General features: G+C 37.6%; 1 protein-coding gene across 3 annotated transcripts in view; it reads right to left on the bottom strand.

Moving 5' to 3' along the window:
* Iqcm (IQ motif containing M) overlaps window positions 1–17571 on the bottom strand; it is a 535822-nt gene that overhangs the window by 314259 nt on the left and 203992 nt on the right. For all 3 annotated transcript variants that reach the window (XM_030243772.1, NM_001164235.1, NM_027944.1), the window contains one exon: window positions 751–866. In XM_030243772.1, coding sequence (XP_030099632.1) covers window positions 751–866 — 116 coding nt within the window. The remainder of the gene's footprint in view (window positions 1–750; window positions 867–17571) is intronic.

Here is a 17571-nt window from a genome sequence, read left to right as displayed (position 1 = left end):
AGACTGTCAGATTATAGGTTCACGTGCTGTATATTAGAGTCTTCATCCTAAAAGCCTTAAGCAAGCACTCAAGAAATTGCATTTGGATTTTCTCCGTCCTTCCATTATCATACTTCAAGCAGATGCTTTCATTCTCAGTCTCTACGTGAGTCCTTGATATAATACAGAAACCAGTAGCCAGCGATCGCATGTACAAGAAACCATGTGATGATCCTTTGCCTCAGTGCTTTTCTAATAAAATAGAATGCACATAATATGGGTCAAGGTGATTAGTAAATTTCACACAAAGCATGATAAAAGGACTCAAGATTTTCTTCGGGATGAAAAATTATCTATCTATATGTCTATCTACCTGTCTGTCTGTCTATCTATCTATCTATCTATCTGTCTGTCTGTCTGTCTGTCTGTCTGTCTATCTATCTATCTATCTATCTATCTATCTATCTAACTATCTAACTATCTATCTATTTTGGTGAGGTTGCTTTTGATTTTGAGACAATATCTTAGAATTGTTACCTAGGCTGGCCTCAAACACACAGCCACTCTCCTGCTTTAGCCTCACAGGTGCTGGGACTGCAGGCATGAACTGAAAAGTCGTAGCTGAAGAAATGGCCTTCAATGAAGAGTTTAGAAACAAAAGAGGTCTATTGTAAAATTTCATGGTTTTTTTTTTTTCATCAAAATTGACCCATTATTTTATTGGGAAAGAAACAGCAAGTAAATGCAATGTCTGTATTTAAAAATACTTACCTTATAATAATTCTTAAATGTCACTGAGGACTCTGATAAACTTTGAGCAGATCCATGAGGCAAATAGGAAGATCTTATCAATGCAGCGCTCCTCCAATCATAAAGCGTCCTGTCAGCTAGAAATATTGATGGAGGTTAAAATAATATTTATCTAAGATGAGTACATACTGATCATAGTGCTTAATGATACAAGAAGGAAAGCAAATCATCTTTATGGGCTCACTTTTCTGTGTTAAAATCACATCTTGTCATCTCGTCAGAGAGAGATGAAGAAGCGATAGCCCTGCACACAGAGAGACTTGAATTAATTAGCTCCTTCACAGTAAAGCTTCGTGTTTTTATTGCATCCAGTGTGCTTTAGGCAAGCTAACACGTTCATCCTCAGTACTGACTTCTCCAAGAATAGTGACTCCTTTTTTTTTTTAAGGAGATTTCAAGTAAAATCCTATTTGTGAATTGCACGCATAAAAATAAAAGGAAAACTTTTTTGTCATGTAAGTACATTAAAAGGAAATCCAGAAAATGATTAAGGACTAAGTTTTAAAACTACAAAGTAGATGAAGTTGTGAAAGAGGAAACAGCCAAGCAGCAGGCGCCCCCAGTTCTTCCATGGGAATTATGCTGCAATCTTTTCATAAAATATCCATTTAAAGAAAAAAAAACAAAAAGGAAAAGAAAATGATGAGTATGACAACTAACCGGTACCCCTCGGAGATCTCAGAGACTGAGCCACCAACCAAAGAACACACATGGGCTTGAACGACGCCCTGACACATATGTAGCAGTGAATAACAGTCTCCATGTGGGTCCCCAACAACTGGAAAGTCTGACTGTGGTATATGTTCCCCAACTGGCCTCATTGAGAGAGGATGTGCCTACCTTGGCAGAGAGAGTTTATGCACCAGGGTGGGGAGCTACTCAGGGGGAGCCACCCTCTCAGAGGAGATAGGAGGTGGATGGGGGAGGGTATCTGTGGAGGGAGTGGGAAGGGGAGCAATATTTGATGTACAAACAAATAAATTAAAAATAAAAAAATGATGAGATTTGAGATTTACCTGATTATTTATCAAAAGTATCCATTACTTTTTTAAAAAGGAATACTTCAATCTTCCCATTCAAATAAATCAAATCACATCAGATTTCCAACTTTCCTAATATTTACTCATATATTCTCTTCAGAAAGTGTCAGTACAATATTTGTAATGCATTATTACACAGCAATTTTGAAACTTCAGACATAATTGTTTTACTTAGCTGCTTCTATTTATTTATAGGATCATAGGATAAATGTCTTACAGGAAGGCAAAATGTAAATTAAAATCATAAAAGAGCAAATTTTATTGTACACATATCTTATTATACACACATATCTTATCTGTATATGAGTGTCTGTTTAGTTAAAAGACTTTCTGGTCTCTATCAAAATGTTTAAAACCAGTCAGGCAGTGGTGGTGCATGCCTTTAATCCCAGCACTTGGGAGGCAGAGGCAGGCAGATTTCTGAGTTTGAGGCCAGCCTGGTCTACAAAGTGAGTTCAAGAACAGCCAGGGCTACACAGAGAAACCCTGTCTCAAAAAACAAAACAACAACAACAACAAATGTTTAAAACCTCTTTTAAAAGAGAGCACAGTAAACCATATATTTTATTTATGACTCAATAAGCATACAGGAAATTCTTTAGTGGAAGCAAGTTTCAGTAAAAAGCTTACAGAGAGCTGGTTAGATTAAAACAACAAAAGATGTGGACAAGGAAAAGTCACCTATCTCTGAGTTTTTATAAGCCTTGGGAGATGCAGGTTGCACAGGACAGTTCAGACATATGGAAGTCCTCATACTTTCTGTAACGTTGGGGGAGTTTTTATTTGTATAAGTGTTTTGCATGCATGTACATCTGTGTACCATGAATCCATTGTCCATGGAGCCCACAAGAAGGTGTCAGATCTCCTGGAACTGGTTACAGGTGGTTGGAAGACACCATGTAGGTGCTAGAAATCAAACCAGATCTTCAGGAAGCACAGCCAGTGTGCTCAACCACTGAGTCATCCCTCCAGCCTCCTCCTGAAGCTTTAACTCACTCAGAGCAATATCCCACAATATCCTTACTACGTGTCCACAAGGAATGCTTGCGTGTGTCTAGTCCCCAGCTTCTTAAGTTATGCATGGAGACCCATGAAATTGTATACCTGGCAGGAAAAAAATGGCTACAGTAAAAAGTCTCAAAAAGTATTACAACCTAAAATTAAGTCAAAATTCAATGTCCATGTACACCCTCACTGCCACTGCATTCCCACCCACACATCTACCTTGTGTTTCATGTGCCTTCGTGACAAATACTACCAACAAATGCTGCCTGCAAGATCACAGCTCAGATTCAAGATGACAGCATGATACAAGTTGTTCTTTTACTATGTAGACTTTTCTGCTCTTGTAGGAATATAATGGCTGGATTACAAAGCAGAGACTTCATTTTTAGCATGGAAGTCATGAATTACTTTATCTTTAGATCATATTATATTGTAATTTTTAAAAGTACTGTTTGAGTTGTTGGCTTGAGCATCACTGTTTTATATACATGAAATAAATTTTGGCTTGGGAGTAGAAAAGATTTCCTACCATTTCTGAAATGGCCCTAAATAGACTACTGCAATTTTTCTCTAAACAATTTATATGATGCAACGTTCTCAGCACTGATAAGCATAAACATATCAATCAACTCTGTGAAACAATGAATATACTCTGTGTCTTACAGTTTCAAATATTCAGCCAGGACTTCATTCATTCTATAAAGTCAAGAAGCACATCTATCTCATGATTGTATAAATTCCTCTTAATCTTCAATGGTAAAGTTACATGCATATCAAGGAAATGTTTTCAGATAATCTTTTCTTGACTTATCAGTAAGCATTTTATTTCTATGCCTGTTTTATAGATCCCTATACTTGGGGAGGGGGGGTAAAATTTCTAAGGCAAAAGAGGGTTGCAAGTCAAAAAGTTTAGGAAGCCCTGCTCTAGAAAACTGGAACTCTATTTCCAATCTCCGATTTAAGTTCATGAATTTTTCTGGGGCCAGGGCAATATCTTACATGAAATGACCCCATGCCTCTGCCTCATTAACACTGAGAGGAAAGTAGCTACACATATACTGGTTTAAAAAAAAATTGGCCTAAGCTCAAAAAGCTACAGCCCTCTGTTTCTCAGCAAAGGTGCCACAAACATATGTTGCATAAAAACCCTCTTTGAAAAATGGTACTTAGAAAACTGCACACACACGTGTAGGAGAATTTAACCAGACTCCCAGATTCCACCCTCCCCCTCTACAAATCAACTCAAAGATCTTAATGTAAGACCAGAAACTATAAAATATCTCAAGGTATCAGCATAGGCCGGAATTTTTAAACTTTTTACACATAATAGCTGAGAAACTGAGAGCAACAGTGGCAAAGGGTTTGTGTTGAATTTAAAAGCTGCTGTGCAGTAGAAGAAACAACAGGAGGAAGTGACAGTCTACAATAAAGGAGAGAGATCTTTGCTAGATGTGCACCCAACAGTTATTAATATCCAGAATGTATAAAGAAGCAAGAAAAATTAAAATAAGCACCAAAAGAGGAATAATAAACTCAATAAATGGATGAATTATCTGAAAAGACACTTCAAATGAAGGATAGCAACAATAAATGCATAAAAGATGTCAAGAATCTTGAGCCATAAGACAAATGAAAATCAAAACTACATAGATAAATGTACAAAACTAAACCCCAGTCAAATGGTTATTGTGAAGAAACCAGAAACTGAAAAGTACCACTCAGATGCCAGATCACATGGGAGCAACCCACTATAGATGTAAATTAGGGAGCCAGAATGGAACACAATATAGAACTTCCCCCAAAGAATTGAAATAGAACTTCTATCTGATCCATCTATAATACTTCTAGTATATCCCCCAAAAGAAACAAAATCAGCTTACAACAGAGAAACTTGAACCTTTTCTTGCTATGTTAACATAACAGCTAGGTTACAGAATCATTCAAGGGGCCAATCCATAGATAAACAGGAAAACAAAATGTGGAGGGTGCACAAGTGAGTTTTAGTCAAACATAAAGATGATATTGTGTCATCTGCAGAAAAAAAGATGGAACAGAAGATCATCATGTTAAATCCAAAAAGCTATACAAAGACATATGCCACCTGTCACATGCACTGCCGGGGTCCAGGAAGATAGATGTGAGTGTAAAGTAAAAAGGCATATCTGTGAGTGCAGATGTGAAAGAGGAGAGTTGGAGAAAGGGCAATGGAGGGTATGAGCATGATCAAAGTCATGTGGTGTGTGTGTGTGGGGGGGTGGTATGTGTAGTGTGGTATGTGGTGTGTGGTATGTGTAGTGTGGTATGTGTGTGTGGTGTATGTGGCGTGTGTGTCTGTGTATGTGTCTATGTGTGTCTGTGTGTCTGTGGTGTGTAGAGATTTTAATGAAATCCAATAATCTATACAATTGTTATATATTAAAGCAAGAAAATATAAAAGGAAAACTCAAAACCTATAGAATTATATGAGCAAAGCCGGGGATCTTCTTACTACCAATGAATCAAAGCTCCATATGGAACTAATACCACACAATTTATTTCTAAAGAACTCAGGACATTTTCAAATATTTTATCCTGTTTACCTGCCAGACAAACTCGTGCAGTTGAAAAGGCCGTGTATTATTTTCTCCAGTATGTAGGTATCACACTAGAAAATATAGCTATAACGTTTCCACTCCAGGAAGCATAAAGCCTCCACTAAAATCTTCAAGGCAATCATTCACACACTGATGTATGCTAATGACTTCCCTTGGAAGCTGGCACACAAGGTGACAAGCAACAAATCCCAGTTTATTCCACAAAGTCAGCCCAAAGTTATAAGCTTATAGTTTAAAGAAAACCAGAGCCATTTGTCAGCCAGAATTATCACAAATTCTCCTCAGAGTCAACAATCTTCTGAGGTGATGCCACAGAGAAATGGAGACTCTGAAGTCTAGGTGTGTGTGCAAGCATGAGTATGTAAAGGCTGCACAGGAGCAGGCTGCAGGTTAATAGGCAGAATAATTAAAATTCTCATCAAAACACTCAGCAGCAGTGAAGAGCAGCAATTCTCGAGCATCAAAAACAAATGCTAAAGACCTCCTTACAGCGATGTCTTCCCGACTTTGCAGTTCCTCATTTCTTATTTTAGGCTCTCTCTTGGAAAATACAAGTTCATATTATTCCACTGCCTTCTGCATATCTCACTGACAATCTAGACACAACTGAAAAGGCTTCACTTTTCTTAGATCCCAGCACCGATTTGATGCTGGGATCATTTAAGTGGCATGACAACCAGCAAAACCATACAAGTGAAAGCTCCCAAGCAATACAAATTCACGAGGGGACAAAAATGTTCTCACAGGATTTTAAAGTGCCACCTTTTGGGGGACAAGATATTTTTACCAGATAATCTTTCCTCGGTTTCTAATATTTTCACAATTATAATGGTAATAGTTTCTAAGTATCCTCCAGGTGGAAGACTTTTCACTTTTATTCAAATTTATGTACCTAACATGAGCCAATTATTTAAACAGGTGGGAGATGTTTCTGAAGCCTAATAAGCATAGCTGTTTTAGAAATTTAAATTACTCAAATCATTCACAGGAAGCTGGTAACTGTGTACTTGGGCATGCTACCAAAGCTTGAGGGAATGAGAGGAGAAAGGAGGAAGCAAAGGATTAGCTGGCATTCCCCAGTGTCACAAACAATAGATTTGTTCAGTTCATCTGAACATTGGCAAAAGACAATAGCAATTCAAACTTCACCTAGAAGGTTTCACTCAACCAAAAAACTAAATGCTGTGAAGTAACAGTGCATGCAGCTGCCTCTGAAGAAGGCACAAGGAAAAGCCAATATATCTTTATTAGGACATGACAGAACCAAATGGGTTTAGTGGTCTTGGGTCCCCAGAGTCTCTTTAATGCTAAGCTCATTTTGTTTCCTTTCTATCAATTCCTTTGTATTAATTAATTCTTAGAGTTAATTACACATGCAGTTTTAATCTGTAGGTAATTACAAACAATTAATAGTTAGAAGAGAGAATTACCAGTTCTTAGTTTGATTATCTATATAATTAAAAGGGATGGGAACCTAGAGTTGACAAATAGCATCTTAATCATTTGTATAATCAAATCTAAAAAAGTTGCTTGGGTAGCTGAATTCTATCTGCTATATTAGTTGAATTTTAGAATAAATAGCAAAATGGTCCATTTAAACTAACTCATATGCATTATTTTGTAAAATGAAGTGAAAAATATATGTTCACTTTATAGCTACCTTTTGTTTGAATAAAATGAACTATTTTGAAGTAGATTCAAGAAAAATAAATACATATGTAGAAGAAAAACAATATTCCTCAATATTTTGATGTTTGTGGCCTATAAACATTGATTAATTTAAAAAAAATCCTAAGCTGGGTGCGGTGGCACACAACTTTAATCCCAGCACTCGGGAGGCAGAGGCAGGCAGATTTATGAGTTCAAGGCCAGCCTGATTTACAAAGTGAGTTCCAGGACAACCAGGGCTACATAGAGAAACCCTGTATCGAAAACCAAAACAACAGCAACAACAAAAAATCCTGTTTATTTATCAAAGTTTTACATGACACAAACCTTAAGACCCTAAGAAAACTCACTTTATATTTTGGCCTTATAATGGTTTATCTTGATTTTATGACTGAATCTAGTATTATTGCAGAGACACACCTCTCCAGGTATTTCTAAGAGTGTCTCCAGAGAGGTTTAACTGAGGAGAGAAGAATCATCCTAGATGTGGATGATGCGGTGGCACAGACCAGAGTCCCAGGCAGAGTAAGAATAAGGAACACATCAGCTCAGCATCAGTCTTTGGAAACAATGTGTCCAGATGCCCCATACTCCTGCCTTAGACTAAACCTGTTTGCTCTCACAGCCCCACCTTCCACCACCAAGACAGACTATATGCAAACTATGGGACACAGTTAGCCCTTCTTTTAGTTGCTTCTAATCAAGTGTATTTTATCACAGCAATGGGAAATTTAATTAATGTTAGTCTGGTATATGGATAGTAACACTGGTACAGGATTTTAAGTCTCCTACTACTTAAAAAATAATATTAACTATGGAAGAACTGTCTAATGATGATAAATTAGGAGGGGTGCTAAACAAAGTCTGATTCTTCACTTGGTTCCTGGTCTCCAAGAATTGGACAAGGCACCTGACAAGGGAGGGTCTCCAGAATAAAGGGGTATAGATAATCTGAGGAGTGGCCTGCCTCTGTTTTAATGGCTTTGAGAGAGAGAGAGAGAGAGAGAGAGAGAGAGAGAGAGAGAGAGAGAGAAAGAGAAAGAGAAATTGTAATTTCTATAACCTGTATTGGGGACATTTCTTCCTCCCTGGCCCTGTGTTTAGCCAAAAATATGCAGCACTTGAAGGCATCTTGTGTGGGGGTCATTGTGTTCTAAGTCTTATTTCAAAAGACTATCTGAGTGTTAGTAATATAACTGTTTGCAGACGGAGAGCAAATGCACAAGCTAGCACAAATTAGAAAAACATGGGGACTTGATTCTGAGGATGAAAGAATATAACACAGAACAGTGGCCCCTCAGTGACGTGTTTCTCTGAATTTCTAAGAACTTGAAAACGTTTGGCAGATACATCCAAGCTAATGGTGAATTTAAATGTTCAGAAAGAATGATGATTTCTGGTTCTATCTGCTTGTTAGCTTCACCCATGAGACCATTCCTTCCAGCCCCAGTAAAATGCCACAGTATAAAGGGAAAGTGGAAAATTCTCAAGGTCACAGCAAATTAAACCCAATCATTCACCATCAGTTTGCAGAAGAGAATGCTTCCTTTAATTAGGAAAAATGAAACTAAATCAAGGAAAGACATTCATGTACATAATAATATCATCTCAATGCTCAATCTAAAAGATGATAAGGGTTTAACACCTCTGGAGGAAAGAAAGAAAGAAAGAAAGAAAGAAAGAAAGAAAGAAAGAAAGAAAGAAAGAAAGAAAGAAAGAAAGAAAGAAAGAAAGAAAGAAAGGGAAAGAGAGAAAGAAAGAGAGAAAGAGGGAGAGGAAGAGAGGGAGAGAAAGAAAGGGAGAGAAAGAGAGAGATAGTTGTCTCTCTTTGTGTCTCTCTCTGTCTCTTTGTCTTTCTCTCTCTCTCTCCTCACATCTATCAAAATCTATTTGGAATCCACAACTCTAACACAACAGGAGAAGAAAACTCAAGTCTGGAAGAAGATTCGAAACAAACCCCATGTTAGGGAAAAACTCCATGTGAAGGCTGAATGTGACAGGTTTGTTAGCAATACATAATGAGGATTATAGGTCATCATGCCCCAAATAGGCAGTGATAATTAAGAAAGAAGAAGTGAGGTAAGAAGGAAGATCTTACCTCAGTCAAGCCTGAGTGCTGTAGGTAGACTTCTGAAGATTATTGGGGATGGTGGAGAGCAAGACATTGGCAGCTAATCAAGCACAGAACAAGAAGTAAGTAAATGACACACTGAGAGAATGAGCAAAGCTGAAGAGAAAGCACATGCTGGGCTGTAGTCACTGCCTTGGAATAGCGCCCCTTCTCTCTATGCAGGCCGATATCCGTGGTAATGGGATTTCATCTGAACTGAAAATGCAGTTTGCAAAACTACTCACACACACACACACACACACTCACACACACACACACACACACACACACACACACACACACACACACACACTTCCTGATCTAATTGGAACAGTACCCCTAAGAGACATGGATGTGGATGCTGTCCCCATTTCACAGAGGAGAAAACTCAGTACTGCATATCCCCAAGTGTAGACAACTGATAAGTCAACATGTGAAGCCAGATCCAAATTTGATACCTACCACACTGAGACACAAGGAAAAGACTGACTCAACAGCGTCTCCCAAGATGCTGACATACTGACTCTGTAAATGTTCCATTCTTTGTCACAAGAGATTGCTCAGCTGTGATTATACTGATAGGAGGGAGAGGAGAGAGAGAGAGAGGGAGAGAGAGGGAGAGAGAGGAGACTACCAGACTACCTTGGATTGTCCTGGTTGGCCTTACATGTAATTACAGGTGTATTTATAAAGCCAAGGGATATGTGAGAACAGGAGAGGAACAGACTAGTGACAGAAGCCACGAGTAGATCAGTGTGTCAGGAACAGGGATTGGAGCAGGAATGTAGGGACCATCAGTAACCAGAAAAGGTGACAAAGTAGATTCACCATTAGTCTCTAGAAGGAACCAGAACTACACATACACTAAGTCCAGTGAAATTAATTTTATTTTTCTTGCCTCTAGGACTATATGCAGAAAATGGTTATGCGTATAATTGACATAGCAAGTCTGATACCATTGTCTGAGTTTAAACTAGATGGATGGTATATGATTTATAAATGGCTGATAGTTACACAGGAAACGAATACGGTCTCATGTCTAAAATTTTAGGAAAGGAACTTAAATACAAAAAATACTTTTAATTTTAAAATTATTCTCTGATGTTATACATATGAGTGTTTTGCTTATGTACATTGCTACTCCCCATGTGTATACCTGGATCCTTGGAACCTATATGAGGAGATCAGATCCCTTAGGTCTGGAGTTATAGTTGGTTGTGAGCAGCTGTGGGTGCTAGGAATTGACTCCAAGATCTGTGGAAGAGCAACCAGTGCTTTTATTTGCTGAAGCATCTTCCAAGCCTCCTCCAAAAATATTCTAGTAGACCAGGGTTCAAATTTATTATTGTTATTATTATGATTATGATTTAAAACAAGAAAAAATGCTAAAAACCAGTAAAAATTGTTAAAAAAAATAAAATTACAAATGAGCACTTTTTATAAAACAAGAGATACAAAGAAAAAAAGTAAATGGAAGGCTTCAAATGTGGTTTGGAAGCAGTGGGAGTGTGTTTGACAGCACAGAATGCCAAATGAGAGGACTTGGCAAGCACTCCTGCAACGCAGATGATAAGCATCCAAAGACGGAAAAGAGAGAGGAGATTAGAGAGTGGTGAGGACGAAAGTGAGTATCTTTGTAAGGAATTGCACACAGTTGCACACAGTACTTAAGATGAGATCGGAAGAAGTACAAACGCAGGTAACAAATTGTGGAATAAGTGCCGGAACAGAAATAATCAGAATCTTCTAGCAAACATTTTTTTTAAAAGTTTATGTCATCACTAACTGAAATATGTTTGTTATATCCTACCAAAAAAAAAGAGAAATAAGATTTTAATCTATAATAATAAAGAATATTTGTTACATATTTGAAAAAGAAAAATATGTGCAGAGGTGTGAAACTCAGATATTTTCAAATCCATTCTGCAAATCTACAGAAAAAGCGATCAATAGTAGACCAACAACAGGATTTTCTAAATAAATAAAAGTTGCAATACAGAATCTGTGTTAGTAACTTTTCTTCAAGGTTTAAAGGCCAAAGGGGAAAATTCTCAAATTGACAATCCTCTGAAGACAAAGACATGAGTCAAATTTAAAATGGAAGAACCTTAATTCAGGTGCAAGAGAATCAGCCGTTCTGCTGATAGTGTATCCAGATCTTAAGGACCATGTACTCCCATGGATTAGACATGCAGACTTAAGGGCCGGTCCTGTCTATGTCTGGGAAGTCACGTCATCTGCATACTAGATTTTCCCAGAAACCCCATCATTTGATTCTTAAACACATTGAACTCAAAGCCACTATGAAACTGTCATGAGCTTTCGAGCAGATTCTTGGGTTATGTTTACCAGAAGCCCCAAATCCAGCGTTCATTAAGAGCCTACACTCAGAATTCCAATAAAAAAGAATATCCAAGAACAATAAATGGCCATTTTCATTTTCATAGAATCTACAAATAACTTGTCTTCTTTGTAAGAACTCAAGCTGCAATACCTGAAGCATGCCATTCCCCTCCACAAAGCCTCTCTCTGTGCTATGGAACAAGCGTTAAGTGTCCCAAAAAGCCTAGAGGTTTATCAGGAAATAAAATATACCTTGAAAACCGTGGGCAAAAAAATATATCCAAAGCTAATAGCAATAATTCCAGAGTATGAAATACCAGATAACTGCCAGTATTTATTTGAGAATGTGGTTGAGAGTACTCTGTATCAATTTTTTCTGCAATAAACCATATCTCATAGGAGGCTTAGAAACAAATTCAAAACACAACCATACAATGTGAAGCAAAATTAACTTAAAATTATTGACAAAATCCGACTCTGGAGAAAGCATAGAACTTGAGGAACATTCACCTCTGTAAAAACTAAATTTTGCTCTTTTTCTTAAAAAGATAGTTTACACTTGCAGAGCGGGAAATTCATTTTGTTGAAACTTCCTTTGACAAATAAACATAAAAAAATAATCATTTTCTCTAAAAGTAGAGAAGGTGGAGGCTAGGGAAAAAAAAATCACTCAAGACACAGAGTTATAGCCTGTTCCCAGAAAAGAACTCAGTGGGGGCAGCCTGCTGTCTGGGTAGCTTAGCGAATGCTTGGGCTTAGGATGTGGGGACTCCTGATTGAAAGCCTCAGGGCCCAGGTCTCCCATAATTGCAGTCTGGAAACTCCTCATTTGAATTCTCCAAATTCATTAGACATTGCTCTTTAGACCAACCTGGTCTGATCTTACTTCTATTGAAGGTTTAGATTTTCAATTTTATATATACCGGATGTCAATAGGAATAGATTCTGAGGAAAGTAATTGCCAATAATCAAAGTCTTTTTAAAATATTTGTATTTTAATGAGATGACATTGCTGGATTGCTGTAATGAAGAGATACTCTAATGTGTTGGTTATATTTGCATTGCTATGATAAAACCATATCCAAGGCAACTTATAGAAGAAAGGTTTTATTGGGGTGTGTGGTTGCAGAGGATTAGGTTATTGCATTGGCAGGGAATCACATAGCGGGAGGCAAGAACAGCTGAGAACTCACAAGCATAGTTCATAGAGTGTACTGGGAATTCCACATTGCTTTGGAAACTTCAGAATCCCCTACATTCCCCCAGGGATATTCTTCTTCAGCAAGACCACACCTCCTTAAACAACTCAAGCAATGTCAACAAAGGGCGATCAAGTACTCATGCTCCTGGGTCTATGGAGGGCATTCATATTCAAACCTAGACACCTGAGATGCAGCTGAAGGTTAATGAAAGTACCATTATTAGTAGTAAGTTATTAGTATAGCATTATTTATGTTTACATTCTGTTGTTTTTTCAGACAGGGTACTAACACTGTATCCCTGGCTGGCCTCAAATTCACAGCAGTCATCTTGCTGCAGATTCCACTGTGCTTGGATTACTAAGGCTCACAAGCCATAAGTTAATTGTCATAGGAAATATCACACAAGCAAAATTAGTTAAAAGAGCTAAGATGCAAACTCTATCATGATTAACATTTACAGTCATTATTAAAGATTAAGTTAAGTCATTTCCTCCTGTCCTCTGTCTTCAGTGCTTTCATCAAATACAAATCATAGGTGAAACACAGATCCGAATTTCTACTTGCCATAAATGTAGAGCAGTTCTGAAGGGATGACGTTAGCTCTACATGTCAACACTTCAGGACTTAACTATGGAACTCAGGTAGATGTGGGTTCTGCTTCCATTATTAATGACTGAACATTGATTATGCAATTAAAATATTTCATAGCTGTTCTGTCTTCTTCCTCCTATACACCAGCAGATCCTTTTTAAAAATTCATTCTTCAGGGAGGCAGAATATGAATTCTTTTAGGAAAAATTTTAAGAATCAAAGTTAAATTAAGTTTACTTCTCAAACTACCGTACAAGTTTTACAAACCAGAGTTCTCCACATAAGAACATTTTCTCCAACTGCAATGCTCTACATGCCCTTTTTTGTACATTTCCCTTCCTAAGAGCTTTGTCAGTAGCCTTCCGAAAGCACAGCCGAGGTTCAAGGTCCAACTGTAACACCATCTTTTCTTTCCACTCATAAATCATATACAAATCCAAAGAAATGTGACTACATGATTACATAGAACCTGGTTCCATTCTTAATTATTAAATACCAACTCTGAAAGATATTTTTTCAATATTAAGAAAAGTATATCTTATAGTAATTGGATTCATGATTCATTAACAGGAATGGTTATGGAGGCTGAGGACTGATAGCCTTTACCATCATTGGAATTATTGGAATCGTTTTGCATGTCTAATAATTCAGCCACAAACTGTACGTTTTAATAATGCAAAACTGTGTATAAGATTGTGTGTCTACAAACTCATGCCAGGACTCTGCATATAGAGACAGCCAACATACAAAGCTATGTCAGTAGTCTTCAAATTAATCAAAACAAGACCAGTCAACACTTCGTTGCCTTAAAATCAGAAGTGGATGCTCACAGTCAGCTAATGGATGGATCACAGGGCTCCCAATGGAGGAGCTAGAGAAAGTAGCCAAGGAGCTAAAGGGATCTGCAACCCTATAGGTGGAACAACATTATGAACTAACCAGTACCCCGGAGCTCTTGACTCTAGCTGCATATGTATCAAAAGATGGCCTAGTCGGCCATCACTGGAAAGAGGCCCATTGGACACGCAAACTTTATATGCCCCAGTACAGGGGAACACCAGGGCCAAAAAGGGGCAGTGGGTGAGTAGGGGAGTGGGGGTGGGTGGGTATGGGGGACTTTTGGTATAGCATTGGAAATGTAAATGAGCTAAATACCTAATAAAAAATGGGAAAAAAAATCTGTTACAGAAGATGTTTATAACCTTTTGAAACAATAAAACAAATTTATTAGTGTCATCTCTACCTGAGTGATATCTCTCAAGTATGGCATTGGGCATTAAGCAGTTAGTGGATATCAATTACTGATAGCAGTTAGCTATTATTAATATTTAGTTATACTTCAGATAGATTTTTTTAAAAGAGTTTTTTTTTCCGTTTTACAATATAAGTCGAAAAATATTTATAGGTAGATTTTGAGGAATTTACTTCAAATAATCTAAGTTGAAAAGGGAATTGTGTAATGCATGAATTAAGTGAAACTGACCATGAATTCATCATGGTTGAGGCCAGATGGTGTGCCTATGTGGATTTAGTATTTTACTTTTTTAAGTCTTATGTATATATACATTTTCCCACTAAAATTCTTTTTTGTATTGTATTTCAATATTCTCCAATGAAAAGGGGAACCAAAAACTACCTCACATTGGTCAGGTCACAGAAAAAGAAATGCCCATATAGAAGGCAAGCAGAACATATTGAGCTCTAGGGATTGGTAAGAAACAATTGTGATTTAAGTGGGTTTCAGACATTCCACAGCCCTAGGCACTAGCAGGACATATTCCCATTCTTCTGCTTTCTCTGGTGCCCACAATGGGTGCTGAGCAACAGACTAGCAGTTGGATCTGAAAAAGTCCACTTCTAGCATGGATGTATATGGATCCTACCTTGCTTAAAGGTAGAACGGAAAAGTTTAGAAGTCTTTCTTCAATATAGAAACAGCCAACATACAAAGCTATTATTGGTTGTTGCAAGAAATGTTCTAAAAAAAATTTCATGACTATATCTCTATGCTGATGCCAGGCAAAATCTGCCTACTTCTTGGAGAGAGAAAAGAAACCCAACTCAGCTTATGAAGCCATAATAAGCTCAAATAGCAAAGTCTGGTAAAAGAAAGGAAAATTGTAGATGGGCACTGATAGGAAAGCCCTTAAGCTGGGAAGAGACTCACTAATGCATAAGAATATTATATCATGATCACTATGATATAGCCAGAGAAAAAAATTAATCCATGTAGTTTGCTATTTCAACAGGCTATGGGATGAATCAAGTAATCTTTTCTGTAGGAATAATAAAATATTCTTTAAAATACATAACGAATATGTACAAGTTTTACAAATATTTTACATCTATAAATTTTCTTGAGAAATTCATACAAGAGTATTGGATTTTCATGTATCCCTCTTCATGCTCCTTGTCATGATTCCTTCTTCTACATTTAGATACACACACACACACACACACACACACACACACACACACACACACACTATTCTGAGTCTATTTAATACTGCTTGTATGTACATGTGTTAAAAATTACCTTTTCAGATTAGATAATCTATCAGGGGGCTCATCCCTGGAGAAAACTTGTTCTCTCCTCCTCCTCCTCCTCCTCCTCCTCCTCCTCCTCCTCCTCCTCCTCCTCCTCCTCCCCCTCCCCCTCCCCCTCCTCCTCCTCCTCCCCCTCCCCCTCCCCCTCCTCCCTCTCCCCCTCTTCCTCCTCCTCCTCCCCCTCCCCCTCCCCCTCCTCCCCCTCCCCCTCCTTCTTCTCTCTTCTCTCTCTTCTCTCCTCTCTCTCTCTCTCTCTCTCTCTCTCTCTCTCTCTCTCTCTCTCTCTCTCTCCTCTTCTTCCCCTAAAGAAACTTACTCAATATAGATTGCCCTCATTTAAGAACTTAAAGTATTAAGAATAAATTTAAGTGTTTCTTGAGCATTTGAGATTCCTCTGTTGAGAATCCTCTGTTAAGATCTCTACCCCATTTTTTATTAAACTATTTAGATAAATTTAGATAAATTTAGTAAATAACATGTAAGAATTTTACAACCAAATAGAATATATGGCTGAGAGAATGTAAAAGACACAAATGGATGAAGATAAATTGAAAGACTAGTTGTGACCTCACTATAATGTGTGCAGAATCATCAGAAGACCAACAAAAGAGTATCTGTTCTCACTCTCCCATTCTTACACTAAGGGCAAGATCTGAGGGAAATTACATCTGAGAAGGTGAAACAAAAATAGTCTATTCCTGACACAGACACTGCAAAAAATGTGCGCCAGGTTCATAGTTTGAAGACAATTTTAAGGTTGCTATTTTATTCCTTCCATAGATTCAAGGTATTCCCAGTCAAAACCACAACAGGCTTTTAAAGTACTAATTGAATGATAACTGAAACTTGAAAAAGCATAAGAAAAAACGCTGAAAACAACACAGAAGGGGGAAATTGGAGGATACACATGACCTCAGACTTTTAAAGCTACAGCTTAAGATCACGTGAATTAGGAAACAAATATGCAGATAATCTAAACAAATCAATGGAGCATGATATAAATTTCTGAATTCAACTTGGAGTTCAACATGGAATATCAAATACAAGGTTATAAAAATGACTCACTAAAGAAAAACTCCCTTTAAAGAATTATATCTTAAATCATATACAGAATTCAACTTGAGATAGATCATATAGAAATATGTAAAAGCTAATCTAACCAAGCAACAAGGAAAAAATAGGAGATTTTCACAACCTCAGGCAGGAAAAGATATTTTACAAAGGACACAGAAGACATAAGCCATAAAATAAAAAATTGAAAAATTGAACTTCATCAAAAATAAAAACCTGGTCATAAGGAATGGTATGGAAAGAGGAGACTGGCTGTGAGTTGACACAGCATGTGACAAAGGACTTAAGTTCAGAACACATGCAGGTTCCTGGAACTCTGGACCATTAAGACAAACTATCCCATTTCAAATTTTTGATAAAAGACAAAACACAAAAAGAAGGCAACAGCTGACAAGATTGCTCAGTGGGTAGGAGCACAGGCCTCCCAAGCATGGATCCTTGAACACGAAGCCCAATATTCATAAAAAGACAGATATAACAGAGTAAGTCTGAGGCCCCTGGTCTATAAGTAGCAGAGAAAAGAATGAAAGGGGCTTGCTGACCCCATCAGCATTCTGCAGATTCAGGGAGAAGTCCTAACTCAAAGGAATAAGGCAAAGAGTGAAACAGCA

The sequence above is a fragment of the Mus musculus genome, chromosome 8, assembly GCF_000001635.26.
Source record: "Mus musculus strain C57BL/6J chromosome 8, GRCm38.p6 C57BL/6J".
NCBI classification, from domain to species: Eukaryota; Metazoa; Chordata; class Mammalia; order Rodentia; family Muridae; genus Mus; species Mus musculus.
The sequence above is the reverse complement of the archived record's forward strand: the minus strand, read 5'-3'. Positions and strand labels throughout refer to the sequence as shown.